This window comes from Sorex araneus, chromosome 5, assembly GCF_027595985.1.
Source record: "Sorex araneus isolate mSorAra2 chromosome 5, mSorAra2.pri, whole genome shotgun sequence".
Taxonomy (NCBI): Eukaryota; Metazoa; Chordata; class Mammalia; order Eulipotyphla; family Soricidae; genus Sorex; species Sorex araneus.
The window spans coordinates 111,924,139-111,938,639 of record NC_073306.1 but is presented as its reverse complement, the minus strand read 5'-3'; the positions used below and the strand labels follow the sequence as shown (position 1 = coordinate 111,938,639).

The following is a 14,501-nucleotide window of genomic DNA, read 5'->3' as shown; positions in this document are numbered from 1 at the left end:
GTATTCTGGTCACTGTATCTTTTGTGGTGCAGAAGCGTTTTAGTTTAATGTTGATCTCTGCTTCTACTAGATTGCTTAGTTCCATGTCATCTTTGAAGATACCTTTATCTTCAATATCGTGGAGGGTTTTGACGACCTTGTCTTCAATGTATCTTATGGTTTGTGGTCTGATGTTGAGGTCTTTAATCCATTTTGATCTGACTTTTGTGTGTGGTGTCAGGTCAAGGTCTAAGCCCATTCTTTTGCATGTGGTTGTCCAGTTGTGCCAGCACCATTTGTTAAAGAGGCTTTCCTTGATCCACTTCACATCTCTTGCTCCCTTATCAAAGATTAGATGATCATACATTTGGGGTTATGTCTAGGAATATTCCACCCTGTTCCATTGGTCTGCGGCTCTGCCTTTGTTCCAGTACCATGCTGTTTTAATTATTACTGCTTTGTAATAAAGTTTGAGGTTGGGGAGGGTGATGCCTCCCATCGTCTTTTCCCCAAGAATTGTTTTAGCTATCCGTGGGCGTTTGTTGTTCCATTTCTCTTTCTTTCTGACTCATTTCACTTAACATGATACTTTCCATGTTGATCCACTTATATGTAAATTTCATGACCTCATCTTTTCTAATAGCTGCATAGTATTCCATTGTGTAGATGTACCAAAGTTTCTTTAGCCAGTCATCTGATAAACAGCATTTTTAAGTTCTGTCTGAAAAGTGCACTGAGAGTATTAAAATTAAATACTAAAGTAATAATTATATTAAGTAATATATTGATTAATTAACATTGGTTCATTGTTTCTATATTTATTAATTGATGCTAATTAAATACTAATTTAAAAAATTTCTAGACAAAGATGCTGCCAACTCCTTCTAAATTTCATTACATCTTCAATCTCCGAGATCTTTCCAGAATTTGGCAAGGAATGTTAAGCATACGGGCCGAGGAGTGTGATTCAATACCTGTTCTTCTGTCACTTTTCAAACACGAATGCAACAGAGTCATTGCAGACAGGTGTGTATTAGAGCGTTTGAGTATAAATGGACCATGTAAAAAGTTTATTTTGCTAGATTTGCATAAATCTTCCTGTGTGGGGGAATACCTTCCATGTGTGCTCAGGAGGTCTGGGGGCAGGGCTGGAGGGTAGGACATTTGCCTTGCACGCGGCTGACCGGGGTTTGATCCCCAGCATCCCATATGGTCCCCCAGCACCTCCAGGAGTAATTCCTGAGTGCAGATTGCCAGATGTGACCCTCCCCCACCATCCCCCGGAAAGGAGGTCTGAAGCTCCACCGGCATTCAGCACAAGGACCTGAAGATGAATGCTGCATGGGACTGCCATGCCAGGGTTAGCCGGGTCACTCCAGCGGTGCTCAGTGGGGGATGCTCCAGGGCTGCGCCTGACAGTGCTTGGAGGACAACGCGATGTCAGGAATCAAACGCTGGTCTGACACTTGCTAAGCGTGTGCGCTAACTGTGGTACTATCTCCCAGCCCCTCAGTACACACAATACTATTTCCCTAAACTTGATTCCTCCTCTGTAAAGTATGGATGGAACTGCCAATGATCTAAAGTTACAGGTGTCCCACATGAGGGCGATACTTGCTAGATGCCAGTCCCACTTCTTTCTCCTTTGATGTAAATCTGGTAAGGATCTATCTATACTATATAGATCCAGAAAGAATTCTGCACTCCATATATGCAAGTTTTAGGGAACACCTTAAATAGCAACTTTTTAAAAATAGCATATTTCAAAAGCTAGTCACCTTATTTAAGTGATTTGTCTGTATTGTAAAAGAAAAAAATATTCAAGACATTTGTTTAACTGTAAAAACTAGTGGTCAGAGAGAGATAGTACAGAGGTTAAGGCCCTTGCCTTGCATGGGGCTGACCCTACACCACATATGGTTCCCCAAGCATGGCCAGGAGTGACCTTTGAGTACAGAGCTCCTCACCCCCACCCCAACCAACACACACTGCAATCCAAAGAAACAAAAAGAGCATTAGGCTCATGTTATTTACAATATCCCAGACACTCTAGAGACCACTGTGATGGGGTTCTGGCAGAGGAGAGAGTTTAGGCACAACAGCAAACTCTTTATGGTCAAGGACCATAGAGGGGAGATCAGTAGATGGAGATTGCTGAAAAAGTCTCTGTGCCAAGGGGTGCCACCTAACTTAACACAGTGAAAAGGGTTCTTGCTGGAAGTAGGTCAGGCTGGTCAGACATCACCTAGTGGACCAGGGGAAATTTTAAGCAAATAAAGGAAATTAGTCAGATTGTAAAGCCATCGGATATTGAGGTTGGGGGTGAGGGCCCTCTGGCTAGATGGAACTGAAAGAATTTTTGCTAAAATTGGGAGATGCAAAGAAGGACAGGGAAGCCTGAAACCTGGCCTTAATAGGAAAAAGGATTCAAAGGGACATGACTAAGTGTGGCCAAGGAGGGACTGTGTGGGGGTGTTTTTCTGTGAGTGATGCTGTCAGTATTATCACTAGGAACTTCTTGTCAGAAGGTAGAACATGTTATTTCCCTTTTCTGAGGTAACAGCAGGGCAGGGTGGAGGAAGGTGGAAACCATAGTTAGAACAGATGCTGCCACAGTTTGCTTTTTTTCTTCTGTATTTCCTTTAAGATTCATAACTCCTGAAGATGAGCAGTTGTTTAATACATATCTTACCCGTGCACTTGAAGAAAATATCAGCTCAGATATAACATCAATTATTCCTCAGGAACCATACTTTGTCGATTTTCTTCGTGATATGCCTGAACCAACTGGTGATGAGCCAGAGGATACTGTGTTTGAAGTGCCCAAAGTCTATGAATTGGTATTTATTTTAATCTTTAGAAAGAGTATTTTGTGACTATTCACCTCACTAAATATTTTTACAGATAAACCAAGGAAACTAAAGGGTTGCCTTAACTTCTACTCAAAAATGTGTTATGATTCATGCTAGTATACACCAAATTAAATATTTATTTCACTGAAATTTAACAACAGTTCCAACTAAAGCAGGTTTTGAAACAGTATGCCTAGTCTTGTCACAATCGTTTATTATTTCTCTTAAAAATTCCAGGCATTTGTATTTCTTACTTGAGGAAGTTTCTGTTCATTTCTCCCAAATTGGGGCTGGCAGGAGGGAAACTGGGAACACTGGTGTTGGGAGATGTGCAGTTGTGGAGGGACGAGTGTTGGAATATTGTCTGATTGAAATCCAATCATGAATAGCTTTGTAACTGTGTATCTCACAGCGATTCAATTTTTTTTAATTTATTTATCATTTTTTTAATTAATGAATCACTGTGGGGGTACAGATACAGATTTACATAATCTCGTGCTTGTATTTTAGTCATAGACAGCTTGAGTATCCATCCCTCCACTAGTGCCCATTCTCCCCTGATGACCCCATCATCCCTCCCACCCTTCCCGCCCCACCCCCCCACCCAGCCTCTGTGGCAGGGCATTCCCTTTTGTTCTTTCTCTCCTTTTAGGTATTGTGGTTAGAAATGGAGGTTTTGGGTGGCCATCGTATTTGGTCTATAGTCTGCTTTAAGCACGCCTCTCCCATCCTGAGCAGGTCCTCCCAGCACATTTTTACTTGGTATTCGCTTCTCTATCTGAGCTGCCTTTTCCCCCAGCATGTGAGACCTGCTTCCAAGCCATGGAGCAAATATGGTACTTATTTCTGCTATTCTTGGGTGTTAGTCTCCCATTCTATTGTTTTATATTCCAGATGAGTGCTTTTCTTCTATGTCTGTCCCTCTCTTTCTGGCTCATTTCACTTAGCATGATGCTTTCCATGTTGATCCACTTGTATGCAAAGTTCATGACTTTTCTGACAGCTGCATAGTATTCCATTCTGTAGATGTACCAAAGTTTCTTTAGCCAGTCATCTGTTCTTGGGCACTCAGGTTTTTTCCAGATTTTGGCTATTATAAACAGTGCTGCTATGAACATACAAGTGCAGATGTCATTTTGACTATACCTTTTTGCCTGTCCAGGATATATTCCCAGAAGTGGTATTGCTGGGTCAAATGGGAGCTCAATTTCTAATTTTTTGAGGAGCGACCATATTGTTTTCCAGAAGGGTTGAACCAGTCGGCCCAACCGCTGTGCTATTGCTCCAGCCACAAGGAGTTTCTTAGTGGAGGTTTTAGGATTCTCTAGGTATAGAATTATGCATCTGCGAATAACGAGAGTTTGATTTCTTCCTTTCCTATCTGGATGCCCTTAATGTCTTTTTCTTTCCTAATTGCTATGGCAAATACTTCCAGTACTATGTTGAACAGGAGTGGTGAGAGTGGGCATCTTTGTCTTGTCCCTGATCTTAGATGAAAGGCCCTTAGTTTTTCTCTATTGAAGATAATGCTTGCCACGGGTTTGTGATAGATGGCTTTGACTATTTTGAGGAAAGTTTCTTCTAAACCCATTTTGGTAAGAGTTTTCATCATAATTGATGTTGGATCTTGTCAAATGCTTTCTCTGCATCTATTGAAATGATCATATGGATTTTATTTTTACTTTTGTTGATGTGATGGATTATGTTGATTTCTGAATGTTAAACCATCCTTGCATCCCAGGAATGAATCCAACTTGGTCGTGATGAGTTGTTGGATTCTATTTGCTAGTATTTTGCTAGTATTTTGTTGAGGATCTTCGCATCCGTGTTCATCAGGGATATTGGCCTGTAGTTTTCCTTGTTAGCAGTGTCTTTATTTGCTTTTGGTATTAGGGAGATATGTGCTTCATAGAAACCGTTTGGGAGAGTCCCTGTTTTCCCAATTTCCTGGAAAAGCTTGAGGAGAACTGGCAACAGGTACTCTTTAAATGTTTGGAAGAATTTGCTAGTGAAACCATCTGGGCCTGGGCTTTTGTTTTTGGGAAGACTTTTGATTACAGTTTCAATTTCCCTGATATTTATGGGTCTGTTCAGGTATTCCAAATATTCTTGGTTCAGTCTTAGGAGATTGTAGGAATCCAGGAATTAATCCATTTCTCTTAGGTTCTCTTGTTTCGTGGTATACAGACTTTCAAAGTAGTCTCTGATGATGTTTTGAATGTCATTGGTTTCTGTTGTGATGTCCCCCTTTTCATTTCTGATTCGGTTTGCTAGGGTTCTCTCTCTTTCTTTCTTTGTGAGTCTTGCTAGTGGTTTATCAATCTTATTTATTTTCTCAAAGAACCAGCTCTTTGTTTCATTGATCTGTTGGATTGGTTTCTGGGTTTTCGTGTCATTAATTTCTGCTCTAAGTTTTATTATTTTTTTCCTTCGATCTGGTTTAGGTTCCTTTTGCTGGTCCTTTTCTAAGATCTTGAGCTGTGAAGTCAAGCTATCTAAGTAGGCCCTTTCTTCCTTCCTGATGAATGCTTGCAGGGCTATAAATTTTCCCCTTAACACAACAGCGATTTAATTTTTAAAAGTTCTAGGCAATGGCAAAAGAAAAACAACATTATCACATAGGAAAATAAGAAAGGATCATTATTTATCAGGATATGATTATCCATTTATAAAACTGAAGAGAATTTTTAAAAATCTGTTTCAATTGCAAAGAGTTCAGTAAGAGGAGCAAGCATGATATTAACAAAAAAACTCACTAATTGTAATCTAATTTAAAGTTTGGAAAATTGGTCCATAAGCAAGGCCATCCAACTGCCTACATTTTTTCTAGATTTATAAGTTGATAAAAAAGAATTTTTCACATTTTAAATAAAATTTTTTCATATTGTATAAGGTATGAAAATTATATTAAATTGATATTTAGGGATCATGAGTAAAATTGTATTCAGCTACTCCCATCTGTCTACATATTTTTACTGCTTTTGCATCAATGACCCAGCTGAGTAGCTGTACTAAAGACCAGAGGTGCCTCAAAGTCCACAATATTTACTATATTTCTCCCTTCAGAATAAATTTGCCTTCACTGGGAGTTAGGACATGTGATATATCCCAAGAAGTGGAATTGTTGGGTCAAATGGAAGCTCAATTTCTATCTTTTTTTTTTGGAAAGTTCATAATGTTTTCCAGAAAGGTTGAACCAGTTGACATTCCCATTAGCAGTGAATGAGTGTCCCCTTTTCCTTGCATCCGTACCCACAATGGTTTTTCTTGTTATCTTTGAGGAAGTTTCTATTCCTCTACTCTCCCCATTAAAAATGTTTAATTAGAGAACTTTGACTTACAAAGTTATTGATAGTTGAGTTATTTTATTTTATTGAATATGTGTACGATATAGTTAGAAACTTTCATATTTGAGTTACAATCACAATGATCAAACACCCATCCCACCACCAGTGCACATTCCCCACCACCAATATTCCCAGTATATCTACCCTTTTTCCCACTCTCCCACTGCCTCCATGGCAGACAATATTCCCCATACCCTCTCTACTTTGGGGCATTATGGTTTGCAATACAGATACTGAGAGGTTATCATGTTTGGTCCTTTATCTACTTTCAGCACACATCTCCATTCCTGACTGATAGTTGAGTTTTAAGTATTGATACCAACCCTACCATTAGTGTCAACTTCTCTCCACCAGTGTTCCCATACTTTATGCCCCTACACCTCCCCCCATTCCCTACCTGCCACCTTGACAGGACTTTGTAATGTGATTGCTGGTTTCATCTCATGTTTCCACTGTTAAGTCTGTGCTTTAGGTATATAGCTATACCACGCTCCCACTTCACCAATATCACCAAAGCCCCAACCTCTGCTACTTCCCATTCTCCCATCCCCAAACACACACATGCGTACATGGGCATGCATGCATGCACACACACAAACACACACACACACACACACACACACACACACCATGGTTGGTTTATTTTCTTTTTCTGTCCTCCTGCATAAACCTTAAGGTTAAGGGTGAAATAGGCTTTACTACATTATATTTCCTCATCTAGTTATTCTGTAAACCACAGATAAGTGAGATCAACCCATGTCTGACTATCCTCCTCTGGCTTACTTCACTCAACATGGCACCTTCCAGTTCCAACCAGGTTGCAGCAAGTTGCATTATTTCACATTTCTTGCACTCTGCATAGTTTCATTGTGTGTATATACCATATCTTCATAATCCGTTCATCTGTCATTGGACACCTAGGTTGAATTCCATATCCTTGCTACTGTACTAAGTGTGGCAATGGTGTGAATATGTCCTCTTGAATAGAGATGGGTTTATTTTTGTCCTGGAGGTAGATGATCAAAAGTGAAATTGCTATCTTTTCCCCATTTTTGATGGGGTTTGATCTTTTGTAGAGTTCTGTTAGTGCTTTCTATGTCTTGATATTAACCCTTTATCTAATGAGTGATGGGAAAATCTTTTCTCCCAGTCTCTTTGGTATTTTTGCATTTTGTCACCACTACTTTGAGGTGCAGAAGCTTTAAATTTAATGTAGTCCTATTTGTTTATCTTTATTTTTGTGTCTTTAACCTATGTCATTGACTCCTTAAAGATGTTTCCAGCTTCAGTGTTATGAAAATATAGGCAGAAAATATCTGCCTATATTTTCCTCAAAATAACTTATTGATTCAGATCTGAATATATATGGTCACAGTTAATTTGGAAGTGCATCTTGATCAAAGAATAAATGGGGAAGAACAAACATGATTTTTCCCCTCAGGACATTTTAGCTATATAATACTGTGAAGTATTTATATATTTAAAGAGGCAACCATAAATACTATTGAAAAATAAGAAAAACAGAAAAAAATGTTGTATTCTAATATTTATCTCCATGTGTATTAGGAGTTAGAGCTGGGGTCTTAAAAAGAAGGGTTAGAAAGGACCTCATATTGGAATCCTACAGGCTAATCCTAATCTTATTATAGGCAACACATACAAAAATTTCAAATCTCTGAAAACTGATATAATTGAAAGTAAACTAATAGGTTTTTAATCTTTGGTTATAAATTATTTGTAGGTGTTTATACGTGTTTGAAAAATAACTATTCTTTTTATCTCTTTTCCCCACCCATAGGTACCATCCTTTGATTTTTTGGCTGAAAAACTCCTGTATTACCAGAAGCAGTTTAATGAAATCATTAGAGGAACATTTCTTGATTTGGTGTTTTTTAAAGATGCAATGACTCATCTTATTAAGGTTTTAGCTATTGTATATTTGCTGATATAAATGTTTCATATTGAAAAAAAGCTTAGTAAATTTCAAAGAAAAAATTTTTGAGAGAATATATAGTTTCAGAGAATATGTTGGATCTATTTACTCTTTCAGAAAACAAAAACAGAAATCCCTTGTGTAAATTGGCCTACCTGTCAGCAAATAGTTTTCAAGGACAAGTTAAGGGTTTTTGCATTCAGAGCTTATGACCCTTTGAAAGAAATTAAATTGGTGAAATGGCTTTCTAGAAAGTAAGCTGGTGAACTCTTCGGGGAAGTTGAGGGGGGAATTCGGTCCTACTTCTCCTTTGGGGACTATAACAGTAATTCTATTCTACCTGAAAGAAAAGTTTATGCTTTGAAAAATATCTGTTTCATGATTGGCTAATAGATAATGGACAAACATGTGGATTGTACAGTAGTAAGGTGTAAAGAATATGGTTAAACCTAGCTCTCAAAAGATGCACAGAAAAGTTTATCACATAATTTATGATGGAATTTTATCAAAAGACAGAATATAGAGTAGGGAGGTTGATAGAGAAGGGTTAGTTCTGTGCTTGCTGCATGTTTTCTGCAAAGTGATTAATTTCCAGATGTTCTAGAGCTGCTTCACATTCATCCATTTAAAAAGTGATTATTGAGCAAGCACTGTGGTGAAATTCTTATGACCTGGCACTCTGCTATAGGTGCAAAGCCAAACATGTGACTATTATATTAAGAACTCATTATTGATAGTATTGTAAACCATAGAATGTCAATTTAAAAGTTAAAAACAAGTTTTAAAAGAAATGGGCCAGAGAGATATTACAGATGCTTGCTCTTGCATGCAGTCAGCCTGATTCAATTTCTGACACTGTTAGTAGCCTCTGAGCATGGTCAGGAGTGACCCCTGAGAACAGAGCCAAGAGTAAGCCCTGAGAGCCATCAGGTATACCCCCAATCCTTCCCTACTCCTGCAAGAAATGTAGTGATAGAATTAGCGCACTTCAAGGTGTCATTACTAATCTGTCATCTACAAAATTTGCTTTAAAATTCCTTTTTCTGTGGTTATAGTGAATTTAGTGACATATCTAGACATTGATGTAAAAAACGGGTTTTTAGCCTTATTTTCAATATAACTGCATAACATTTTAATCACAGAGGACATGCATATGGCTCTAGTGGTACAGCACTTGCTTTACATATGAAAAATCCTGGGATTAGCCCTGGAACACAGCCCAACACCACTGACTGGCTCTGGTGGTCAAGCACCACCACCATAGCAGTCCTGGGAGTAGCCCCAATCCCAGAAAAAATGATTTGGATCACTATTGAAGCCCTAGCCTCATGAAGGAAACTAATTATTAAGAAGCAGCTTAAGTTAAAGAGCTGTCTCATTAAATCTTTTTCTATAATGCCATCCGACTCCCCACTGTAGATAGAATTTTGGTTCTTAAAATTCTTTTTATGGCCAAGGATATGATAGAGTAGCATTTGTTATAGAACAAGGTATCTATATAGTTTGGTATGTCAGACTAACAGAAACTAAGCAAACAGTTATTTGGGAAGGGGCCCTTCCCAGTACTGCAAGGGCATGCTCGCTTCTGGAGATAAACCTGATAGTTCTGTGTTGATGGTTTGGGGGGTTGGAGAGAGAAGGCAAGCAGTGCTGGAGATTGAATTCTTGGCCTTGAGTTTACAAATTATGTGTTCCACTCCTTTGGGTTATCTCCCAGACCCCAAGCAAATAATTCTTTCTGCAGATTGGGAAGAGGAACTTCCCATACATTAAATTTTAAAATAATACTCTTACTCTCTTTCTCTCTCTTTCTCTCTCTCTCTTATACACACAGATATATTGAATTGCTTTGAACAAGAGTCTTGGAAAGCTAATTGTTTTTCATGATATAAATATAGGTAGGAAAGGAGATAACTTAAATCAGTCAACATGAAACTAATTTTTAGAATTTTGAGATAATATGATTAACAGAAGTGCTCTAGTGTAGTTGGAAGATTATTATAACTTGGGCTCTTTTAGCCCAAAAAATGTAAGCAGTTTAATATTATTTTCAAATAGAAAGAATTTTATTTCAAACAGATTTCTCGAATCATTCGAACTTCCTGTGGAAATGCATTGCTGGTGGGTGTTGGCGGGTCCGGAAAACAGAGTCTGTCAAGATTGGCATCTTTTATAGCTGGATATCAAATATTCCAGATAACTTTGACCAGGTATGACAAACAAAGCAGAATAATATGCTTCTCTGTAAGTTACTTATAACTTATAAGTGGTACTGAAAAACTTTTTATCTGAAGTAGTTTGTTTTTATTTTTCGTATTTTGAGGTCACTTTGGCTTATAATGTATTTATTTTAGGAGTATGTGTTCTTATGCCTGTTTATACGTTCTTTATATTGGGGGAAGGGATAAGGGAGCCTTCTGAGTGGTGCTCAGGATACCTAGGGTTCCCTCCCAACCAATCTCAACCAAACAGACCAACAATTCAAGTTCGGGGCCTGAAAATGCAGTGTTCCTCAGGCCTTGCAGTACCTGGGATTTCCTGGGCAACTCTAAATGTTGTGCCCGCATTGCTCCTGGGCTTCCAGGGCCACACCCAGCAGTACTAAGGGGATCGTGTGGAGCTGGGAACTAAATCATAGTCAGCTACAGTCAAGTCCTTAACCCCTGTACTAGCTCTCTGGCCAGCCACTCTATACATGTTTTAGATGACTTTTTAAATTTTTGTTACAATGACATAATCTACAAAGTTATTCATAGTTGGGTTTTAGACATACAATGTTCCAGCACTGATCCCACTGCCAGTGTGATAACTTCCCTCTGCCTATGTGCCCAGGTTCCCTCCCTCAGTCTGACAGCACCTTTTATTTTATTTTTATTTTTTAAAGAAAAATTCATTGCTATTTATTTTTCTATTTTAATTGTGCCTTTCTTTTTAAAATTTTAATGTAGGAAGAAATCACCACTGTTGATACAATTCTAGAATTAAAATTGATGAGATAACAAAGATGCAATATTTAAATCAATAGATAGAGAAAATCAATATATCTGATGGGCTGGAGCAATAGCAGAGAGGGTAGGGCATTTGCCTTGCACGCAGCCGACCTGGGTTTGATTCCTCCGTTCCTCTTGGAGAGCCCGGCAAGCTACCGAGAGTATCCCGCCCGCTCGACAGAGCCTGGCAAGCTACCCATGGCGTATTCGATATGCCAAAAAACAGTAACAAGAAGTCTCACAATGAAGACCTTACTGGTGCCCACTAGAGCAAACAGATGAACAACAGTCCACAGTGCTCTTATATCTGGTGGCAGGATTGTTGGTAGTTGTTTGAGAATTTATCAAGCTGTTTGCTGCTTCAGGAGGTGTTGCATGGTTGCATATGCGGCCATGTGGTCTGGGGCAGAGTTGACGTGGTGCAGCTGTGGGGGGTGGGCGTTGTTGCTGGGACTTTTGTAAGTATTGGAGGTTGGGAAGAGGCTGCCCTCCCCGACTCCAAATAAAGACCCTAGACTTCTCGTGCTGGGCACTAGGAACCTGAAATTATTCGCAGACTGGCGTCTCTGCAGTGAGTATTGATGAAGTGGTGTTGAGCCCTTGGTGTGGCTGCATCGGCCTGGCGAGGGTGCTGCTGCCAGAGCTTCGGCTGGCAGGTATTCGGCCCGCCTGCCTCTCACGGACGTTCTGGAGTTTTCAGTTGCAGGGCCCGGCGATTGCATAAGATTTAGCTGCTGGGAGTCCATCTCCTGGGAGATTCAGTTGGGATTCAATTCAGTTGGAATTCAATTCGTGTACGAGTCAACGAGGATGAGCCATGGGAGGTGGGCATCGGTGCCAGGACAGCACCCTTTAAAACTAGGTTATTAAAGTTTGGGTCTTACGATTTCATTGTTGTTGGGTTTTTTTTTTGTTTTGGATACTTAGTTCTACCATTTCTAAACACCACCAATGTACCTGAATTCTCTTCACCCTTGTCTGCATTGCTTCTCATCTGTCTTTTCTCCTCCCCTCCTCCCCCCCTCTATCTCTCCTTAAAATTATTGCATTCCCTCATCCAGTTATTTAAATACCATATATATATATGTTTCAGATCACTTTTTAATTGATCCCCCCAGCAAACAACACACTGATGCCAAATAGAAAATTAATAAGATACAATTTATAAGAAAATCAAACAAATTGATTCATTCTGTTCAATTTAATCAGTTGTCCCCATTTAAAGATCATGAAATTATGTACGAAAAACAAACATGTTTCTTACTGCTTTTTATATAACTGAGAAAATCCAAATGCATTGGATTTACATTTTGGGGTAGCTAGAGCCAAACAGCTGTAGCATAGCAATAGCAAAAATAAACAGATGCAGCATAGCAATCCTGCAATTTGCCAGGGATCTCACCATTCTGCTTTATTCCTTGGCATCACCTGCCTGATTCCTACAGGAATCTGAGTTTGTGGTCTGGGGTAAGGAGTGTTACAGTAATTATAGTCAGAAATAAAGAGCCTTAAAATAAGGCAGGTATTCTTAGTTCCTATATTATTATTTCTGTATTTTTGATGCTCTGCATCTAGGATTGGATGACCAAGGATATCAGCACATCTGGAGCTCGGCAATTCTTTGAGATAGTCTAGGACTAGCCCCAAACACCTTTTAATATAAAAAATATAAAGCTCCTATTCCAAACTGTTCACTGATGCTTTACAGCTTTATGCGGCATGAAGCAATGTTCCTCTGCCTTCCTTACTCCAGAGCCGACTACCAGTCAACTAGGAACAATGTTTGTGATTCAGAGCCTGATGAAATAATTAAGACTAAGGAATCTGGTTGGCCTGACTATGCTTAATTTTCTCATGAAATCTACAATAAAAAGTTATTGCTTATATTTTCCTATTGTTTCTGCCTCCCAGCCTCTCCCTATGGCATATGGCAAGCCCTTCTTGTTCCTAGAGATCTGTGAGTTGAAGCTTCTTTCCTGATGAGGTTTTCTTTCTGTGTCTGGATTTCTTATTACATTCAACTCAACATATCCTTGGTAAATTTTTTTGTTAATTTTTTAAAATTTGAATCACCATGAGAACACAGTTACAAAGCTGTACATCATCAGGTTTCAGTCATGCAATGTTCCTACACCCATTCCTCACCCAGTGTATATTTTCCACCACCAATGTTTCCACCCCACCACCCAAGCCTGCCTCTCTCACAGGCACTTTCCTTTTCTCTCTCTCTCTCCTATTCACATTACAGTTTGCAATACTGATACTGAGAGGTAATCCTGTTTATTCCTTTACCTACATACAGAATGCAGTTCTCATCCAGGGTGATCATTTCAAACTATCTTTGTCATGGTGATCCCTTCTCTATCCCAACTACCTTCTCCTCCTGCATGTGAAGCAGGCTTCTGTCCACAGACCAATCCTCCTGCCCTTGTTTCTACTGTATTGGGTATTAGTCTCATAATATGTTTTTTATATCTCACAAATGAGTGCTGTTATTCTATGTCAGAGTATGAAATGAGCCAGAAGGATAGGGTTTCTCTGTATAGGTTCTTTTATACATTTTTTTAATAGAATCACCATGATAAACAGTCACAAAGCTTTCATGTTTGAGTTTCAGTCATACAATGCTCAAACACCCAGTAGAACATTTTTTCATGTGTCTTGGCCATTTGTATTTCTTTTTTGAGGAAGCTTCTGTTCATTTCCTCTCCCCATTTTTTGATGGGGTTGGAAGTTTTTTTCTTGTACAATTCTACTAGTGTCTTGTATATCCTGGATATTAACCCCTTATCAGATGGGTATTGGGTAAATATTCTTTCCCATTTTGTGGACTCTCTTTGTATTTTTGGTCACCATTTCTTTTGGTGCAGAAGCTTCTTCGTTTAATGTAGTGCTACTTGTTTATGTTTGTTTCCACTTTCTTGGTCAGTGGTATTTCATCCTTAAAGATTCTTTTAGCCTCAATGTCATGGAAGGTTCTGCCTACATTTTCCTCCATGTACCTTATGGATTCAGATCTGAATTTAATCCACTTTGATCTGACTTTTGTGCCTGGCCTTAGTCAGAGGTCAGAGTTCTTTTTCTTTTTTTTGGGCAGGTAACTGTCTAGTTTTCCCAGCACCACTTGTTGAAGAGGCTTTCCTGGTTCCACTTCACATTTCTTGCTCCTTTATGAGAGATTAAGTGATCATCTTTGTATATGTTCTTTACCTCTTTAATTAAACTGATTTCAATATATCTAATTTTCTGAGGCATGATTGTGAACAAGATTGTTTTTCTGATATCTCTGTCTTCTCTTTCATTACCTGTAAATAGGAAAGCCAAGGACTTTTGGGTATTGATTTTGTAACCTGTCACTTTTCTATATAAAACTATTGTTTCTAAAGCTTTTTGGTTGATT

General features: G+C 38.9%; 1 protein-coding gene across 1 annotated transcript in view; it reads left to right on the top strand.

Moving 5' to 3' along the window:
• The window catches only part of DNAH8 (dynein axonemal heavy chain 8), a 414,847-nt gene that overhangs the window by 244,169 nt on the left and 156,177 nt on the right, over nucleotides 1–14,501 (top strand). The window contains exons 59-62 of the mRNA XM_004619333.1: nucleotides 842–1,005; nucleotides 2,627–2,819; nucleotides 7,977–8,099; nucleotides 10,191–10,321. Coding sequence (XP_004619390.1) covers nucleotides 842–1,005; nucleotides 2,627–2,819; nucleotides 7,977–8,099; nucleotides 10,191–10,321 — 611 coding nt within the window. The remainder of the gene's footprint in view (nucleotides 1–841; nucleotides 1,006–2,626; nucleotides 2,820–7,976; nucleotides 8,100–10,190; nucleotides 10,322–14,501) is intronic.